This window comes from Patiria miniata, unplaced genomic scaffold, assembly GCF_015706575.1.
Source record: "Patiria miniata isolate m_02_andy unplaced genomic scaffold, ASM1570657v1 HiC_scaffold_13, whole genome shotgun sequence".
NCBI lineage: Eukaryota > Metazoa > Echinodermata > Asteroidea > Valvatida > Asterinidae > Patiria > Patiria miniata.
In genome coordinates this window covers 13,492,405-13,512,106 of record NW_024037051.1, presented here as the reverse complement: position 1 = coordinate 13,512,106, position 19,702 = coordinate 13,492,405, and the positions used below count along the sequence as shown (strand labels likewise).

Below are 19,702 nucleotides of genomic sequence, written 5' to 3'. Positions count from 1 at the left end.
TTTCCCCAGTCTTGTATAATCTGCAGTTGTTAGGTTTTTATGCCAGCTATTCTTGCCTTGAGAAAACTGTTGTAACTGTAATCTTTTAAATCTATTTATCTTTTTAAGTATTATTTTTAAGGCGGTCTTATTTTTCATTGAATTTTATACCTAATTTTTAATATATTTTGTATGTTACATGTACCATTCAAGTTAGGATTGACAGGCTTTCGAGTCACAGTGTTTTATTATACTTTTGTCAATCCTGGCCAGCTTGGATTGGATTGTTTTTGTTTAGTTTTGTTTACTTTTGTGAATTGCTTGTTGAACCTTGTAATTTGGCCGAATAAATAATAATAATAATAATAATAAGAAGTTATAGTGCAGTGAAGGTGGTCCGTACCATTACTATATAGGGAATACCATTCGGCACGCGCGCAGCGTGGTCAATTCAAGTGCATGATTGCAAGCCCAGCAGTGTCCGTAACTTATTTGGGATTTTCGTATGGCTAAAATTCATGTGAGATCTTCTTTCAGGTTGCTTTATTTTCATTGTTGTGTTTTTCACTATGTCCTGTATTTTGCCATAGAGAAAGATGATGTTTCCAATGTGTAGGCCTGTGTAAACACCTGTTGTTTATTGGAGTTACGCGTTGCGGTTTACCCATTTGTCACAATGGACTCTTCAGTACTGGCCACACGCATACTTGCTACACATAGGAGTTATGCATAATGCATGATTGGGCATTGACCCATTGATCAGTACACGCGTGGCGTGTCCCGAAGGTCACATAGACACACAACTGATTTTTTGAGACTTTAGCCATGAAACTTGGCGGCGGAGTCCGGAACTTTGGTCTGACCAGAGACCGAATATTTTTTTTTTGGCCTAACCAGGGTTTTTTTTAAAAGATATTGTGTTCTACAGTTGGTGACAGTTGTTGCAACAAGTATGCTGTGTCATTTTCTTTGCTGTTCCAATTCAAAACACACACACAAATTGCTTTTTTTTTTTACATCGGACGAGACAGGTTTTAGGGTCATGGTGTTGAAATGGTGATATTCTTTGAATGGATTGAGCAATGTCAGTAAGTTTTTTATCTAAAAGGAGCTTATGAAATTGGCTTTCCAGTCATTATATTTAGTGCTACATATTATAAATATTCTGTTATAACTGTGAAATATATTTTATGAGGTTTGGGTTCCGCTTTTTTTGACTCACCCTGTACCAACGACTAGCCCCACAAAAAAGGTAAATTTACTGGAATACCTCCGTAAATATATAAGGCCACTTGGAACATGTACCCGAAAATGTAGAACTTTGTCAAATTTGGATTTTCACATTTAGACTCTATTTGAAGTTTATTTACGCTTTAGAAGCATACTTACCCTCTTTATAGTGATAGAAAATTAGTCCCCCCTTTTTCAGACATCTGCTTTTCGTGTAATTTCGTGCTGGAATTTAGGGTATTTAGATACGCTAACGTGTGCGAAATGAAGCTGGAAATTGCACGAAATATATAGACGTCTGAAAAAGGGGCGAATGATTTTCTATCGCTTTAAAGAGGGTGAGCGTGCTTCTAAAGCATAAATAAACGTCTAAATGTGAACATAAAACTTGACAAAGTGTGGCCTTTATTTACGGAGGTAGTCCAGTATATTGGCCATATTTATGGGGCTAACCAACGACCAACGGTCCGACGGTCGCGAAGCCAACGTCGGTCAATGTTGACCCCTACGTAAGTATGCTCTCATGTTCAGTGTTTGCAGGGTAGGCCATATGCAGCAGCATCAGATTCAGTGTTTGCAGGGTAGGTCATATGCAGCATCGATGATGCCGGGGCTGGGGTCAGAAACCAGTGCACCAAAGCATCCCCAAATAAAAGCTTTTTAAACAGAGGTTTGTAGACCTTTGGGAAAAAATTTAAACGCTCTCTCACAAAATAATATAAAACCATTATTATTTAATCATCCATGCATGATTCATGTACCAAACTGAAGAATTTATTGCGAGTATAGAACGGCAGACATTTTGACTTTTTTTTCTCATTTGCGACTGCATCCGATTAAGCAATATGATCTAACAAAAGAGGCACAGAAAACCTGAACCATTTACTTGGAATTATTTTCAAAATTAAAGGCACAATGGATATAGTAGTAAATGTCCACAACATGAAATGTCCACATTTTACTGAGTAACTTAGACGACGACTTGTTTTTTGTTAAGCACATGATGGGCACTTTGTCAAATTCCTATACAGACACAGCTTAATGTAGTTTGGCAATATAAGATGAAGTTAAATTTTGCAGGTGATACTTCGATTTCATTGGAAAATTGAACTTCTTGACATTTTCAAGTAGGATTTTGTTTTAAAAACAAATAAAACAAAACACCCCTCTAAACTTCCTCTGCCAAAGTTGAACTGCTACTAATTACTGACCCATACTGGAAATTACGTGGGAATGTCTCATTTACTGAAGTACTTATTTATGATATACAAAACTTTAGAATCAAGATTGCTTTCTATATATAGACATGATTAAATTGAAGTGTCAATATGGAATGAATCTACATTGTACCTGTTATTGATTCAAAATTAGCGTAGTGGAATTTATCTTACTATTACTATCTGCGTACAAAATGCAAGCGGCTTATAAACGCTGCCCAGTCACAGAAGTCTTCTATGGGCTCGTTGCCTCGTTGGCTTCACGGACAAACGCCCATAGGTGAGCGCCAATCCAATAATAGAAACGGAGAATTACTGAAGTATGCAGAAGCGTCCAAATAGCATATATCCTTTTGGTCCTCATTTTGTTAAGATTAGTATACACAAAATCCTAATATTTATGCCAAAACTTTTAAAGCAATTTCAATGATATTATTTAACTGAACTGTGACATCTACTTAAATTAGAGCCAACTTTCTAGCGCTGATAAAAAAGCATGTCTGAAGTGTGGCATGAACCTGTCGTAATGCTGGTGGCTTTGTTACCAAGTTCCCAAAGCGTATGGTCAAAATCTCTGTGAATTGGACGAGCACAGAAGGCACCAGACTACAATGGAAACATGCCACACATTTCTGTGTAAATTCTGAGCGGCAACTAATAAAACATAATATTATGCTCACAAAACAGAAACCACAAATTAAACTTAACTCCAAGCAATAGAAATATAACAAAAGAAAGTATCTATATCTCTGGCAAAATAGACATCTAAAAGACTAATTACACTGCATAGATACAACAAAGCCTGCATGCTATATCATGAATTCCCACAGTAACTTATAATAATTATAAGTGATTACAGCAAATACAACCATGATGAATTGTTCATGTAAATTTTAAGAAAAGGCACTGCTGTCACAAAACAAATTAGCTTTAATGCCTTTTTTTTTCATGTTCTGTACATGATAGCCATCCACTCATACTCATGGATTTTAAAAATCATCATTTGACAATGCCGACTAATGCCACAATTACATCTTCCTTCCAAAACCTTCGGAAAAAAAAATTAACTCGGGGGAAAAATCAATTATATTTGTTTAAATGTTGTGTCATATCATTTAATTAACATATAAACCCTTTGCGCAGTGTCCATGACAGTGGGCACGTCTTTGTTCCTGTGTGACATACTTGATAAGGCACTTTGTGCTTTCATTGTAACTGCATTTAAATAACAAAACCTGACTACTGTCATGGCGCACCGTGTAAAGGGTCTATTCTGATTAAAAATCTTACCTCGAGATAGTAAAGTGACTTTACAGTACTTTTGGGTACAATTCAAAAGAGGTAATTTGGCACGGAAAGAACAGTTTTTGCTGGTTTGATCCAACTGTTGCATTTTTTTAAACCAGACTCAAGAACATTTGAAACGTGACATAAGTTGGCGCAAAGCACTGCTCAATGGACAAGACGCCATCTGATTTTTAGCCAATAGACAGATCCACTCAGCACTGCTTTATGATATCTGACCAGCCATAATCAATGTCCAACATGCACGCACATATGAATGACGTGTGCATCTGGAACAAGCAGCGTGGCACGACAGAGAGATGGATGGGTATGCATGGATGTGTAGATTCTTTTGTTTTGTCCATTTTACAACTCATTTTACTATGCCTCATACATATTCATGATTGAAAGCCGAACTCTCACTGGTCAATTCACCATCACGTGCCAGATGTTATTTTTGCTGTTTACCAAGCGCACGCGAGTATTAACGCAAAGGGTAAATACGTATGCGTAGTAGACTGTCGCACGGGTTACCCATGCGAAGGGTTACCCATGCGACAGTTTACCCATGCGACAGTTTACCCGTGCAACAAGTTTCTCCAAAGATTTTGTTTTAGATGCATACTGCAACGAAAACAAAATCGGCAGCTGAATATGTATGAGATGTAGTAAAACAAATATAACATGGTTTATTTCGGGTGGACAGCCGATATTAGCTCTTCTTGGTATTGAAAGTTGACAAACTAATTCCCGAGGCGAGTAGTTTACCAACTTCCAATACATCGGGGAGCGAATATCGACTGCCCACCCTTAAACCATGTTATATTTGTATAATGCTTTGCACTGTACATGTAATCACACCAGACGAAAAGGAAATAGTGGCTCAGGAAGTGTCTGAAGATAATATAAATTCAATAATATCACATCCATGATTATCCCCCCCCCAAAAAAAGACCAAACCAGAGCATGAAGTACCTTGCTTCAAATAGACTACTTCTTAGTAGGAAATGTCACCATAATCCTATTCCCAATCTTTCTTAATGGCAAAACTCCAATCCCACTCCAGGTAGATGTTTTTGTCATCGTCCGTGAATCTACTCTTGACTATGTAGGTGCCACGCAATAACATGCCCGAGGGTGCCTCCTCCACAGGAGTCTTGAAGACGTGTTGGTCTGTTAGGGGTCCGTAACTCCCTACCATCAGATTGCCCTTGTCCACTGCAAAGAACAAGGGGTTGATTTGGGTTGATTGGAGTTGTAGGTTGTATTTGTAGGATTTGAAGGAAAAATCTACATGTCCTCTGACTGACTGACTGACTGACTGACCTGACTGACCAGCACCCAATTTCATGAAACTCATCGTAACTTATGATGCATCGCAGCGCTGCGACGCGTCATATCCCTCCGATGTGTCACAGCTGCGACGTGTCCTGCGATCCATTTCACAAAACACGTCGTACGTGCGATGCGTTGTAGGTGTATTTATAGCACAACTCGGTGACTGTTTTATGTATTTAGTCAGCGTACAGTAAAAAGTCGTCTAAAATTCAACAAAGAGTCGTCGGATCTCCGCTTGAAATTTGTTTAAACGAAAAACAAAATGGCGGCCATGTGATGTGATTTTAAAGGAAAACAAGCTCTCAGTGGACTGTCTATAGCTACTTTGAAATTTCAACTGCAATTTTCCAGGCTAATTCATAATTATTCAATGAATTTTCTATTTACAACTTTACACACATTGCCTCAGTATTATAGTCTCGCTTATGTAATGTTTATGGCATAAAACTGGCTAAGAAAAGGACTCTTCTTATTTTGCGCTGACCGCTAGACACGTCGTAACTTGCGACATGTTTTAAGTCGTTGTCAAGGAACTTACAACACGTTTAACTCATCGCATGTTTCGTGAAATAGATTATACGACGCGTCGCGAGTTGCGACCTGTTACACGTCGTAACTCGAGTTGCGTCGCGTCGCAGCGCTTCGTGAAATCGGGTATAGACTTTACTGACCTGACCTACATGTACTTGTACATGACCTGACCAACCTACCTGACCAGCTTTACCAGCTTGACTGGACTTAAAGGATTGACTGGACTGAAAAACCGACCAACCGACCGACCGCCAGCTCGCCTGCCCGACGGACCGACCGCCCACCTGCCCGACTAGCCACCCATGCCACCCAGATGAAGTGATCATGGATCTTGCATCCCTATTGTTCCTCAATCAAAGGAGTAATGGCAAACTTTTAAGGCCACCATATCTCATCACAGTGTTGATTGGGTTTTTAAATTTTTTGGGGGGGGGGGGGGGGTGGGGGAATCAAGAGGGGGTTAAGAACGTTTGAGTCAGATGTTTGTTCAAGAATAACAACAACTATGTAGCTGGTTTTTTTTCTCAAAACGAACAAACAGAATTCTAGTCAAGTCCATTCGCAAAAACACAAGTGCATTCAAAGGCAGCTCATAAGTAATAGAGGATGAACAATACAAAAGGATGCCTACGTTTCACCAGCTTGTGAACTGACTTGGGACTGGATGGGTTATTGATTGGTGTGATTGTCTAAAATCATTTACAACACTGGGTGCATGATGAATGGCAATTCATATATTCCTTATGACAGTTTACCCATTCCTTTTAGCTGCGAGCCGTACTGTGGCCTGTCTTAACCCTTCGAGCAGCTTACTAAAAAAAATCACACCGTGGAAAATTTGATCACCACCTGTGTTTATAGGTCAATAACCCTGGCATGCCTGTACATGCACAAGATATAGGTCATTCACATGGCCAGGGATTGTTTACAACCTGTCTGGGCTCCTGGCGGCACGAGGGGTTGACACAAAGGGATCGGCGGCACTGAGGGACTGGCCACTAAGATCTCCCATTACTGCACAAAGGCATTGGGCACCATCTTGGCTTCTGTCTTTCAACACTCCCTACTCCGGAGTGGGTAGGGACTGGCCAATGGGAGTCTACAGGCTTGTGGGGTATAGTAGGGGTGAGGATTACATGGAAGCTTGGCCTTATTGGCCCATTGAAAAAAAAAATATGAACATATTTGGAAAATGTGGAGAATGAAATCACCACTTCGCTGCTCGGAGGGTTAAATGGTTGATAATTTACCGGCTGGCTGGTCTGAAACACTTTTCCATCGTCAAATTTTGACTCTTATGGAATTCGTTTTCTTTTACCGTTTTATCTGTTGAACGTTCACAATCCCCACGTATGCACATCCAATACTACCACAGCCAGTATTTCATAGTCTTAAATTCAAACTACACCAGCACAGCTGCGCTCTGTGGCACATCAACTTCAGCTCGGGTAATTATTGGGATCCAGACTCCAACCGGTCTTAAACAGAGTGTTTAAATCCAGGCAAAGCACACATTAAATCCTTTATTGTACGTTCACTCACCTTTGAGGCCCTTTCTGTACACGGTGTAAGCATACCGCAGACCAGAGACAATCTCACGTTGGACCTTTACAGAAACAAGACAGCAAAGAACAAATCAAGAATCACCAACAAGCCAAATTTACCAGCTTACTTAGTCCTACAATCTGTTCAAACCGCAGGCATATTTTTTAATTAAAAAAAAATTGTATATCCTAAAAGACATTTAAGTCTCCTATTTAAGTTTTAGTTTTCATCCAATGACTGCCACAAAATTATCTCATAAATGTTCCGCTAGTCCGCATGAATTTTAGATGCACATAAATGTTCCCTTTCAAGGGTTCCTGAAATGCGCCACCAGGGGTGAACTTCCAGGTTCTATTGAAGGGGCCCTTCGTTATAGAATTGTTAGCATTCCCGGATTGTCTACAGTCTCAGTTCAAGAGGGGTGCAGCCAATTCATAGCAAGTGCAGCGAAGCCACCTTGGAAAATAACCGCAAATGGCTTGTTAAATATCCTCAAGCCGCCTTGGAATTAGAGGGTGCTTATTAGATGAATCAAAGCAAGTGTTGAAAGTCTTAGCACAAGTTTAGTCCCTTTACTATCTTTCAACCAAGTATGTTTTTCAACAATAATAACGCCAGCTACTTTTCGGATAGCTGCAAATGATGGACTATAGCTTTAAGCCGCCTTGGAAGTAGAGGGTGCTTATTAGATGAATCAAAGCAATTAAGTCTTGAAAGTCTTGGCACAGGGACTTGAGAAAATTCAAGCTTACCTCGACATGCAATGCACATTAGCAAGAATATGGCAATCCCAAAGCAATCTGGTTGTTACTGACTTAATGTAAAGTATTAAGTAGACTTAGCTCACCCTGAATTTGATTTGAATCCTGTAGGAGATGCCTTCCTTAACCACAAACGGCTTCCCCTTAAATTTGGAAAGATCACCTTTGAACAAAACAAAGAGGATGAAAATTGTGTGACAATCCAAGTTGGTTTATTTTGGCAAGAACGGAACGAGGCGCGGGATTACTTTTTACTCGACCTCATGCCAGGCAGGCAGAAGCTATCACGCTAATTTATAACACCTCACCCACAGATTCTGTTTCTTGATTGGCTGAGAGCGAGTCACATGATACTTTCTAATTGTGCTATCTTTCTGTGCACGGTCAAAAGTACTATACCCGTAGCAACCAAAGTACTATACCATTAGCAACCAAAGTACTATTTCCACGGCGTGGGTATTTGTGTCCAAGTGGATGCTGGTGTGCGCGTTGCGCGTAGCGTGTAATGTGTTCCAAAGAGAGCGCGCCACAGACTTGGGTTCATACATTTCGTGAAGGAATAGTTTGGAAGAGAGAAATACATTTTCCACCAATTTTGTAGTGAAATTGAAGTTTATTTCAACTGTGTTCAGATTTAAATAATTTAAAATATTAAAATCAAGCAGAATCTGTGGGTGAAGTGTTATAAAACAAATATTGAATGCTTTATCTCGTGGTAAAGTAAAACTAGCCTCCCTTGGTGATCCATGGACCATTCTATTTTCCCTCAGCTTCGCCTTGGGAAAATAGAATGTCCATGGATCACCTCGGGAGGCTAGTTTTACTACACCACTCGAAGCATTCAATATGGTAGCATACGACTTATGTACACCCTAATAATGCAAGGGCACTATAGATTTTCTATCATGGCACAGTATGAGGAAACTTTCCAATGCAGGGTATTTACATTTTTACCATGTCCTTTCCTTGTAACATTATTGTCAGACAAACACAAACTGATCTTGTTGGATTTTTTTGGTAGTAAATTCACTTAATTTCAACGGATCTTCTGTGAGACAAATCAGCCCTACCGGTAAATACTTTGACTTTATAGAATAAGCACAGATTTGACAGACGACCCCCTCGTAATGTAACCTGAGATACCGTGGAATTGCCCTTTGTTTTTGTTTTACCTGTCAGATCCAGAGGAATTTCCGCATGGTTCACTGGGGCAAATACCATGGCCTTCACAAGTACATTTGGTCCACCTTCATCTGAAATTTAACGTCAAAAATAGGAAATACACATTAAAAAAAGTACACACGTGCATTTCTTTCCTAACTGCTTATCCATTTTGTGCCAGAAACAACAGAGATATGGCGCACACAAGGGCGGGTGCCTTAATTAACCCCAACCCACTTCCAGGCCTCGACATTCACCATGTTCACCGAGGCCATTGGCCGCTTGCCCTCCTGCAGTGGCCGCAGTGCCCATTGAAAGTACACGCTTTTCGCATCCAAGTTGGCCAGCATGCCCTTTTTATTTTAACATCATTCATGACAATGTACATGTACGTACATGTACCAATAAAAAGTAGCAAGCCCCTTTTTTCCTTAGTGTCAATCCTCGAAAGTCCTCTTGGCAGTTTTGGAGGATTTTGGAAGATTTAGGATGAATGGTGTTGAAGTAAAAGAGGATTTCGTAGGATTGAGGATAAACGGTGTTTGAAAAGGAGGATTTTGGAAGATTGAGGATGAATGCATTTTTTTGAGGCGGGTCTGTCTGACGATTTTGAAGGATTGAGGCGCTGGGTATCCTTCATTTGAACACAAGTGCAAAATTGTGGAGGATTTTGCAGGATAAAGGATGGTTCCTAACGTAGTTTCTAGGTAAGGGTTAAATTAAGAGTTAACATAAACCAACAAATGGCGCCCTTTTACTGTGTCCACCATATCTCAAAGGCTACATGTCAATCAAATTGAGCCGAGATCAGCTTATATTTGAAAAGAAACTGTCTTGTCTGAATCAACTTCCTTGTTCAACTTAATACAGATGAGGCCAAGTGAAAAACAAAAAATGTTTCTCAACCAGGCTTTTTGAACAAAAGAGAGACATGAGAGATGGCCTTCCCACCCCCCCCCCCAAACATGGCAGATTTTCCAAGATGGATTCTTCCGTTTTCTTTACTTTTTCTTGATGCTTTTTTTGTCCAAATGAGCCGTCACCTTTTCTACCAGATTTGCTAATGCATGATTACAAAGGAGGCAGCAGGGAAAGATGGAAGCAGGCATATTTTTTTTCACTTGGCCTAAAAGACGGAAAAGCTACAGTACAATGTATATAGTTTCCCATTGCGCTTTTATTTGATGATAAATAATGAAGGGAAATATTTATTCCCCGGTCACCCAATATCAACTGTTGTGCTGTGGCAGAACTATGAACTTCTATGATATTAACTTCCTGGTTCTAACAAAAAGAAGAGATTTATCATTTCTTTTGCCCTTTGTCATGTTTGTACTGAAGTATGCAGTCACTTCACAATTTTGTACATGGAAGGTACATGTATGTATGTATGAGACAACCACAAATACAGTGTTTTGTGGAATGGACATAGGTCAGGCATGCAACTGGGAAATCACAAAAAAAAGAGGACATTCAAATTGTTCCCAGACTTTGTACAGTGTTTTTCTATTTTCAATGGCACACATGGGAGGTAAAAAAAGAGGAAATCAGCTGATCCGAGGAAAAGTTGCACGCCTGATAGGTTCTGTTGAGTGAGAAAAGTGAACGCTTCACAAAACATTTTTAGACATGGCGCACACAATAGTTGGGAATTTTAGAGTTTACCTCATTCATCCAAAGTCTCTTATGTCAACCTTGCTAAAAAGCTGAATGAAATTCTGCCGAGATCAGCTCTTCCCAATTTGTTGGTGTTTTTTGGTGTGTTTTGTGTTTTGTATAAATTTGCACAGTACCTAGAACATTTTCAGCGCCAGCAAGTAGAGCTTTCTTGTACTTGACCAGGCTTTCGTCATCGGCGTCCAGCTCTTGAATCGCCTGCACGCTCTTGAATTCGGGCGCTTTGTAGCCGGGGGTAAGGGCAGCCGCATCATCAACCTCATCCCCCTGAGCTGGCACGGCTTCTGGTTCATCTGCCATCCTTACTTTACTCTGACTTCTGGAGAGAAAAAGAATGGTAATCCTTACCTTTAGGACCCCTTTCCTATAAGGTTAAAAAGACTCACCAAAACAACTGACTAAATGACACTCAAAAGTGACATTCTGATATTTCTTGGCACATTTGAACATTTGGCAATGACACCTCTTGAATATCAGTAGGTTTAATTTTGTAGAAAGAGGGCAGGGCTTTGATTTATGAGGGGTTAAAGACGACGATGGCAAACAGAAAATATATTAAAAAACCAAGATGGCGAACTGCAAAAAAATGTAGGAAAGTCACATTTTCTTTGAAAGTGCTTTCAAAATTCTAACTAACATGAGTTTGTCTGAAGGAAAAAGACTTCTTTAGCCTGCAAAAGTCACTTTGGTACTGGACAGTCATCTGCAAAAGTCAGTTTTGAACAGAACTCATACAAAATAGAGGTGTCCTAAAAGTAAGGATTACGAAAAGAATTAACCCATTTAGCACCTGTGTTGTGCGGCAGTCTGGCAAAATGAGACAGAACTGGGCACAGACCATAGTAGAAAAACAACGCAACAAATTAAATTGGGGAAATGTTTTTTCTCGATTTTTCTGATTTATTGACACTTGCAATTTTTGATATGTCTACTTCACATTTTAGAGAAATAGTATAAAATAGTGGAATAAAAGTTGGGGTTTGGGTGGGGAAAGGGAAAGATTGGCATTTTCTTGAAAGCCAAACTCAAAACTTTCATGGCCTTGTTAATGCTCAGTGTTGTACTTTTTTGACATTTTGATAAGGCCAAAAAAAAAAAATATTCAGTCTCTGGTCAGACCAAAGTTCCGGAATTGACGCGGCGATGCGGCTTTTTTTTTTTTTTCAAGCTTGGATTGTACAGACAAGGTGGGGTACTATTTTGCTTTTTTGGTATCCTCATGTACATTGGTGTCCTCCATAATTTGCCTTGGTGCTCTCGATCATTTGCCTTGGTGCAATTTCCCATTCCTTGGTGCTCTTTGGTAAAACAAATTGAGGAGGTGTGGAAATAGAGGGCGCTGTTGGAGCTACCGCGGAGCATTTTGGAAAAAAAAAGATCGACGCACATGATTAAAATCGACGCGCGCGCTGACCAGAGACCGACTTATTTTTTTTTTGGCCTAACATGGATAAATGCAAACTTTAAACAGCCACATAACTTGTCAACAGAATGTCAGATTGAAGTGCAACAAACAGAATAGTACTGAGGCGTATTTTATTCTCTTTCCTAATACCCGCAAACCCTCATTTCCACCTCTGCCCAGTTCCGTCACGTATTATATTTACATAATTCCCTGATGAAACAAAAAACTTGGAACTTTCGGTGGTTTTGTTAATTCCTTAACTAATGACACTGAATGAAGAGGTCAGTCTTTTCAAATAGTTGGCCCATGGTCGGACATGTACATGTAGGCCTATCTACATGTAGTCTCTTTAGCCTCATTTTGAAATCACTTGACACACTTCTCATGTGCAAAATATTAAAGAAAAGTCTCCTTTGAAAATTGAATTGCGTCTGCAAACGTGGTTGGTGAAATACTGAGGACCTTTTCTTTGCCCAATGAAAATTTTGGAGAATTTTGCTGGCTATATACAGAGTGAGTAAAGTTGGCTTAATTTTGTTTTGCATGTTTATCAGCACTGAAGGTCCCATCTGCACAAACCCTTTGAGACTGGTCTGAACATTTTTACATGTTTTCTCAGTAAATGCTTCAACATTTTCCCCGGAAAATATGACTTTTTAGGACATGTTATCGCTTTGTGATGGCTGATAGGTCACTGCAGGGAAAAATTAGTGATGTCCATACATGGAATTCTAATTCTTCCCCTTAACCAAATGACATCAAGATCTGATGCATTGAGCATTATTGCTGCCGGTTGCGTATAGCCCTCCGAAATCGGGGCCCAGTACCAGGCGAGTTCGGTAGCCACTTCCATATTAAAGGGCCCCCCCCAAAAAAAAATTAAATAAATAAATAAATAAAAACAATAATAATAAATAAACAAATAAATAAAATAAAAAAAGCAATTAAAAATTTAAAAATATCTTTAAAAAAATTGCAAATTAAAACCAAATCCATACTATTTTTTTTCATAGCTAGTGGCAGTGGGGTGAGTTAACATAATTTGTCAATTCAAAGTAATCATTACACATTAAGTTACAGTAGGTCAGCAAAAAGCAACTTACCCTACGTCCCATTTGAAATGTGAACCCCCGTTATATTTTTACTTCCGTCCGGAAAGTAAAATTTCATGATTGTGATGATCCCTAATAATTGTGCTCATGATTTCCATTGTAATTTATTTAATTACGGTACAACTATAGAATGCAAGGCCACTTTACTCTACATCCGCGCCTCCGTACGGCTGCGTGGAGGCGTGGAACCGCAGTCGACCTACCTCCGAAAATCGATCGTGGAGTCGTGGAGCCGCAGAGAATTGCGCCCTCTATCGGCGCGCGTCTCTCCGACTCCGCGACTCCGCGCCTCCGCCACCAGTGTATAGTGCCCCGCGTCACGCAGAGAATTGCGCCCTCTATCGGTGCGTGTCTCTGTTACTCCGCGACTCCGCGCCTCCGCCACCAGTGTATAGTGCCCCGCGTCATGCAGAGAATTGCGCCCTCTATCGGTGCGCGTCTCTGCGACTCCGCGACTCCGCGCCTCCGCCACCAGTGTATAGTGCCCCGCGTCACGCAGAGAATTGCGCCCTCTATCGGTGCGCATCTCTGCGACTCCGCCACTAGCACTCCAGTGTATAGTGCCCCGCGATTCTGCGACTCCGCGCCTCCGCCGCTCCAGACAGTGCCCCGTCGCCCTCCTCCCTTCCTAATTGGCCCGCCCATTTAAAGCGATTCTGCGACTCCAAGACTCCGCGCCTCCGCCGCTCCAGACAGTGCCCCGTCGCCCTCCTCCCTTCCTAATTGGCCCGCCCATTTAAAGCGATTCTGCGACTCCAAGACTCCGCGCCTCCGCCGCTCCAGACAGTGCCCTGTCGCCCTCCTCCCTTCCTAATTGGCCCGCCCATTTAAAATGGATATGGATGCTTCGTTCTCAAAAAAATTCCGCCGAGAATTGCGCCCTCTATCGGCGCGAGTCTCTGCGACTCCGCGACTCCGCGCCTCCGCCACTCCAGTGCCCCGCGTCTCCGCGACTAGATTCTGCGACTCCGCGACTCCGCGCCTCCCCCACTAGCCACTCCAGTGCCCCGCGTCTCCGCGATTCTGCGACTCCAAGACTCCGCGCCTCCGCCGCTCCAGACAGTGCCCCCAAAACATTTACAAGCACGCCCTCCCTTCCGATCCTTCATGAGAAGCTTAGAAGACAAGTGCAGTGCATTCCTTCGCTGTACTTAGCACTTTTTTGCAGGTTTGCATATCTATTACTCCTATTCCATCCACGCCTCCAGGCAAAATAAAAAACCTTGCTTCGGCGTGGCCCTGCATTCTATAGTTGCTCCTTAATTACATGTTAACACCATGTAAGGAAACAATTAACACTTACAACCCTGTACAAAACTGATCGTAGCCTAGGCCTATTGCCTTTGGACAATGCACTGTTGGAGCATGGAGGAATGTGTTCTTATTGATGTTATTCCTCCATGGTTGGAGTAAAGAGGCTTGCATTGGCAACACTCGTGGGACATGTGGGAAAAGTCGAAATATGCCAAGTTGAGAAATGCAACAAAAATGTGCCAACAAATGAGGAATAAAGTAGTACTAAGTACTAGTAGTAGTACATCATGTTATGTACCCGTACGTCTAAAATTAGAAGGGCCTGTGTGCCTTTCAGTTTCAGTATATGTCAAATTGTTCTGTACAAGTAGGCCTATGCACTAAAAAAAACACACAACAGGAAATTGGAATCGGTCTCCAAAATTTAAATGATTATCTCCATCATCATGATCATAGTCATAGGCTACTCTCTGTAAATCAAAACCTGAACTTTTAATCATACTCACCAGCTACAGCAGAAAAATGACGAATATTCTGACAAGATTACTTTGAAATCGGACAAAAAAGTGTCGACGACCACGCCTCAGAGCTCAGCTAGATAAAACTTACGAGACTAGATAGCTGTTGCTGCCTGTGCGAGTGCGGTGCAGGTGCCTAAATGTCGATTGATGCACTTTGCCCATTTCATTTTGCATTTCCGTGTTTTAAATTGGCTGGTAATCGCTCGTATGTAAGCAGTATCACCTGATCCATTAGCCGGATACCAGGGATATTTGCAAACTTTTTCTTGCACTGTGTGGAGTTTAAAGCGTCGAATCATAGAGCAAGGAACACCCTCTATTCTTTTAGAGCAAAATTAAATGATTATTTTAAGGATAAAAATACAATGAGCAAATTATTATAAGAAAATATGGAACAAAAAGGGAAGCATGTCCCGTGTCCTCCTCCCCTCATATCTCGCCCCTCCCCCGGTATGGGATGGTCTCTAATCGAGGCGTAATGTAGTGCTGCATTGATCTCCAACTTGATAACGGAGAAGCGGGGCATCTGGAAAAAAGTAAAACTTTCAGGCGAGAACCAGTCTAATCTACTGTCTCGAAACATATTGCGTAGGCAGGGAACCAGACAGATCAACAAAAAGACCGGTTGCTTTGAAAATAAGAAAGGCAGAGAATTTGGGGGAACGAAATTATGTAAGTGGACGGTTATTTTAGCTTGTGTTTACTGAAGTTGTGGGTCAGAAGTGTTCATTAGTCCAAAAATACAGTTTGGTTCAATAATCCGAAAGTTAAACTCTCTGAAAAGACGATGAAGTTTGATAGTCCGAATCGGTTCCACAAGTCATTGGCATTGCATTGGCCTTTGCAAGTCCAATAATTTGGGCTAGGCCTAGTCATGCTAGTGCCCGGTAGTGGATATGTTGTGCGCTTTCTTGCAAATCAGGCAATCTTAAGAATGAGCGCGTATTCTTAAGAACGAGCGCGCATTCTCAAGAATGAGCATGCAATCTCAAGAATGAGCGCTCATTCTTAAGATTGCGTGGGAATATCACGTGCGCAATTTATGAAATGTGCGCAATCTTAACAAACATTGCACGGCATAATTATGTTAAATGAAATGTATAGCGGTTAAAGAGGAAATAATTCATATAACGAGAAAAGAAAATTATCTATGCTTCTTCCTGTACTCGTATAACTACAATAATTTGAATCAAATTAAATCTGTTATTATTGCTTTTTTTCTGCCCACTACGGGAAGTTTTGTAATAACGGAGGACTGGGAACTAGACTGGGAAGTGCTTTGTTGAGGCTAGACAAGTTACAAGTCCCTGTATGTATCATATGCATGTCACGAAAAAAACGATGTCCAGAAGCTGCCAAAATTGCTCTTTTGACTAGATAAAATCCAGTTCTGCGGCGTAATGGTGGGGCTGTGAACAATAGCAATTTAAGTGGCAAATAGCATTAGCGCTGTGGGATATGTCACAGTATTCATTCTCGTTCTTCACATTCTTCATTCTTACGCCCCCCTTTTTGTTATCCCAAAAATCAGAATTCTTTCCACTACACTATATTTTTCCCGGTCCCCCGAATACGTGTATACTTTCATATCCACTCTACTTTTCATCGTTAAATCTTTTCCTAGGTAAGTGACCTTGCGTTGCAACAGTATACATGTAATTGTTAAGAATTAGTGAACGAGGATGCAGCTAGACTTGCCAAGCGCAGCCGGTTCTCAGCAGCAACAAGACCGTTATCTTGTCGTGCATTCTTAAGAATGTGCGCTCAATCTGGAAGAGTTTTTTTTTACGAAGATTGCACAAGGATCAGGTTGCGCAATCATGAGAATGTGCACGCGCATTCTTATGATTTCGCAAATCACAAGAAAGTGCACAACAGCTATATTGCCGGTGGCAATCCCTATCAACAGAGGGCGCTGTACTCTCTTAGATAGGGCTGAATTATAAGATATATTAAATTACCACCAACGGTTGTGTAGCACCTGTGGCCTAGTCAAAACTACTAGTGGATAAGCAACGGATCTCATGAGCTGGAAGATCCGGGTTCAATCTCCACTGGCGAAATTTTTAAGTTTTTTTTACCCCCATCCCCAAAAGATAAGAATATTCTTCATTTATTATTATTTTAACATGTCTCAAACATTTTATTGCAGAGTATTACATTTTTTTTTTCAAATTTGTGGCTCTGGAGGATTTTTTTTAACCCTAACCCACCTCACTCCTCCAAAATCCTCCTGGCGGTTTTGGAGGATTCTAGAGGATTGAGGATGAATGGTGATTGAATCAAATGAGGATTCTGGAGGATTGAGGATGAATGGTGATTGAAGCACATGAGGATTTTGGAGGATTGAGGATGAATGGTGAATGAAGCACAAGAGGATTTTGGAGGATTGAGGATGAATGCATTTTAAGGCAGCACTGTCTGATGATTTTGAAGGATTTGGCGTTGGTTATCCTTCATTTAAACACGAGTGAAAAGTTTTGGGATGAGGAGAATTTTGGAGGATTGAGGATGAATGCATTTTGAGGCAAGACTGTCTGACAATTTTGAAAAATTTAGGCGGAGTTGAAAAATTTTGGAGGATTTTGGAGGATTGAGGATGGTTGTAAGCAACAAGGGCCTAGGGGGTTAATAAAAAAAACGGTTTGACAACTTTGATTCCCATCTTGTGAATATGAAGTTACAAAGATATTGTTGGCATGGGGCCAGACTAAAATTTGTCACCGGAAAATGTCTATTTGTTAAAGTACAAAAAAACAGTAACTGCGCATGTTCAGTGCATATCCGGCAAGCTAATGTTTACTAAAGGTTTGCCGTCTCCGGCTAAATATCCATTGCCAATTTTTAATAAAATATTGACAACATTGAACCTTGTTGTCCATTTTGTCCATTGAACCTTGTCACTTATTTGTGTGCTTTTGGATTAATGAGCCTTCGCACAATTGAAACTTCTTCTTTTTTCGGACTACCTGTAATTTATATTGCACCTTCGGACAAAATGTTGGACTTATATGGACCTTATTCTAAATTCAGACTATTGAATCTATTCTAATCTTATTTATAGTGAACCTTAGGATTATCAAACCTTCGGGCCAACGAACATTCGGACTATCGCTTCAAATGCTCGGATTAATGAACCTTAGTTCCTTTTTAGACTTTTAACCCCAAAGTATTGGAAATTTGTGTGTTCGGACAGTCAAACCTTTGGATCAATAAACCTTCGGACTATAGAGTGGACCCGGCAATGTATGGTGAAAAATGTTGCAACCTGATGCCACTGCCGCGATTGTGTATAAAGTCGACTATGGAGAGTTCCTAACAAAATTTGAAATGTTTCTCAGTTCCAGATTCATGTCTTATCATAATTTGTGCAATGAATGAACTTCATTGAGATGATATATGAAGGAAAAAGTGACGTCAGGTTGCAACATTTTTTCCATTGTACATGTATATATGTATCCTTTCATCTTTGTTCTTTGTTTTTAATCAGTTGCAAGGAAGAATGGAAACAAATGAAGAGTTGGACGATGAGTTTGACCAGTGTCTGGTGAAAATGAAGCCTCATGTTTTGCGCCTCTCTCCTAAATCGGGTACCATTTCGTTTTCTCTTTGAAAAAGCTTTTATCAAATGAACCATAGTGATCACTGTTTGTCATTGTCCAGGTATGCCGCATTGCTATGACTTTGTAACATTGGTGTGGTACATTCATGTACATGTACCTAGTTACCTGACGGATGTGTTCATGTTGATTGATGATCGACTGATTTGGTTTTAGTTTGCAAAAACCTGAATGATATTAATAACTAGTCGCAATAGATGCATATTTTAGTCAAATTGAGACTTGTCCCCGGTTCATGCCACATTTTTCTTAAATTCTTTCGGCATGGTTGATTGATGCAGTACTAAAGCGGTGTTGGACTGGTTGTTTCTGGTGCCAGTCTATTCTCTTGTATTGCATGTTTTCAATACTTTAAGTTTTGGGACTCTCACACACAGTATTGAGAGTCCCAAATTTTCGGACTACATAGGGCAAACAATTAGGGATAGCCAATAATAATGATAATAATAATGTGTTTTATTATAAAGCGCACGTATCCACCAGTATATTGATGCTCAAGGCGCTATCATAATAATTACCCTGCTCATTTTGCCAATGCAACATTCCAAAGACAATCTCAGCTCCCTGGGAGTATACATGTACAGCTCGATGCTGCCATTTTGGCACAAAGCAGCTAAACTCAACCACTATAACCATCTATGCCCTCACAGGTACCCATCTACTCCTGGGTGGAGAGAAAGCAATGAGTGACAAAGTGCCTTGCCCAAGAGCACGCGCACCATAACCCCTGGCTGGACTCGAACCCACAATCTGCAGAATTACACGCTGACCACAAATTAAATGCTCCTGGACCACGAGGCCATGGCACTCCACAAACAAGACTCTTACAAATTATGTTTTACCTGTACAAAATCCCTAATTTAAGAGATCTTGTTCAAGGCTTTCTGAACTAACAAACCAAGTTTTTGGTGACGTATTTATCTCATTACAGAGAGACAGAGATGTGCAAATTGGATTAAGAAGCTTTGTGAACCACCAGGCTCTGGGCCCACTGCAAGGTAAACCTGCCAGGCAGACATGAACATGCCCCCCCAGTCAGGATCATACACACTTTTTGCTGGTCTCAG

The 19,702-nt window shown here is 40.7% G+C and overlaps 2 protein-coding genes across 3 annotated transcripts in view; one reads left to right on the top strand and one right to left on the bottom strand.

The window, feature by feature from the left end:
• Positions 1 to 1,923: 1,923 nt before the first annotated feature.
• On the bottom strand, positions 1,924 to 15,188 carry LOC119721348 (rho GDP-dissociation inhibitor 1-like). Of its 2 annotated transcripts, none has more exons than XM_038191383.1 (6): positions 15,001 to 15,188; positions 10,840 to 11,039; positions 9,058 to 9,138; positions 7,972 to 8,048; positions 7,122 to 7,185; positions 1,924 to 4,928 (listed from the first exon to the last, which is right to left on the bottom strand). In XM_038191383.1, the coding sequence occupies exons 2-6, from the start codon at positions 11,021 to 11,023 to the stop codon at positions 4,732 to 4,734; spliced, it is 603 nt and encodes a 200-aa protein (XP_038047311.1). In that variant the 5' UTR covers positions 11,024 to 11,039; positions 15,001 to 15,188; the 3' UTR covers positions 1,924 to 4,731. The 2 variants fall into 2 exon arrangements, with proteins under 2 accessions (XP_038047311.1, XP_038047310.1); XM_038191382.1 differs by having other exon boundaries at positions 10,840 to 11,042; positions 15,001 to 15,187.
• Positions 15,189 to 15,596: 408 nt separating this feature from the next.
• Positions 15,597 to 19,702, top strand: part of LOC119721347 (centrosomal protein of 112 kDa-like) — a 40,228-nt gene continuing 36,122 nt past the window's right edge. The window contains exons 1-3 of the mRNA XM_038191381.1: positions 15,597 to 15,687; positions 18,506 to 18,605; positions 19,567 to 19,633. Of these exons, the coding sequence (XP_038047309.1) occupies positions 18,518 to 18,605; positions 19,567 to 19,633 (155 nt within the window). The 5' untranslated portion in view covers positions 15,597 to 15,687; positions 18,506 to 18,517. The remainder of the gene's footprint in view (positions 15,688 to 18,505; positions 18,606 to 19,566; positions 19,634 to 19,702) is intronic.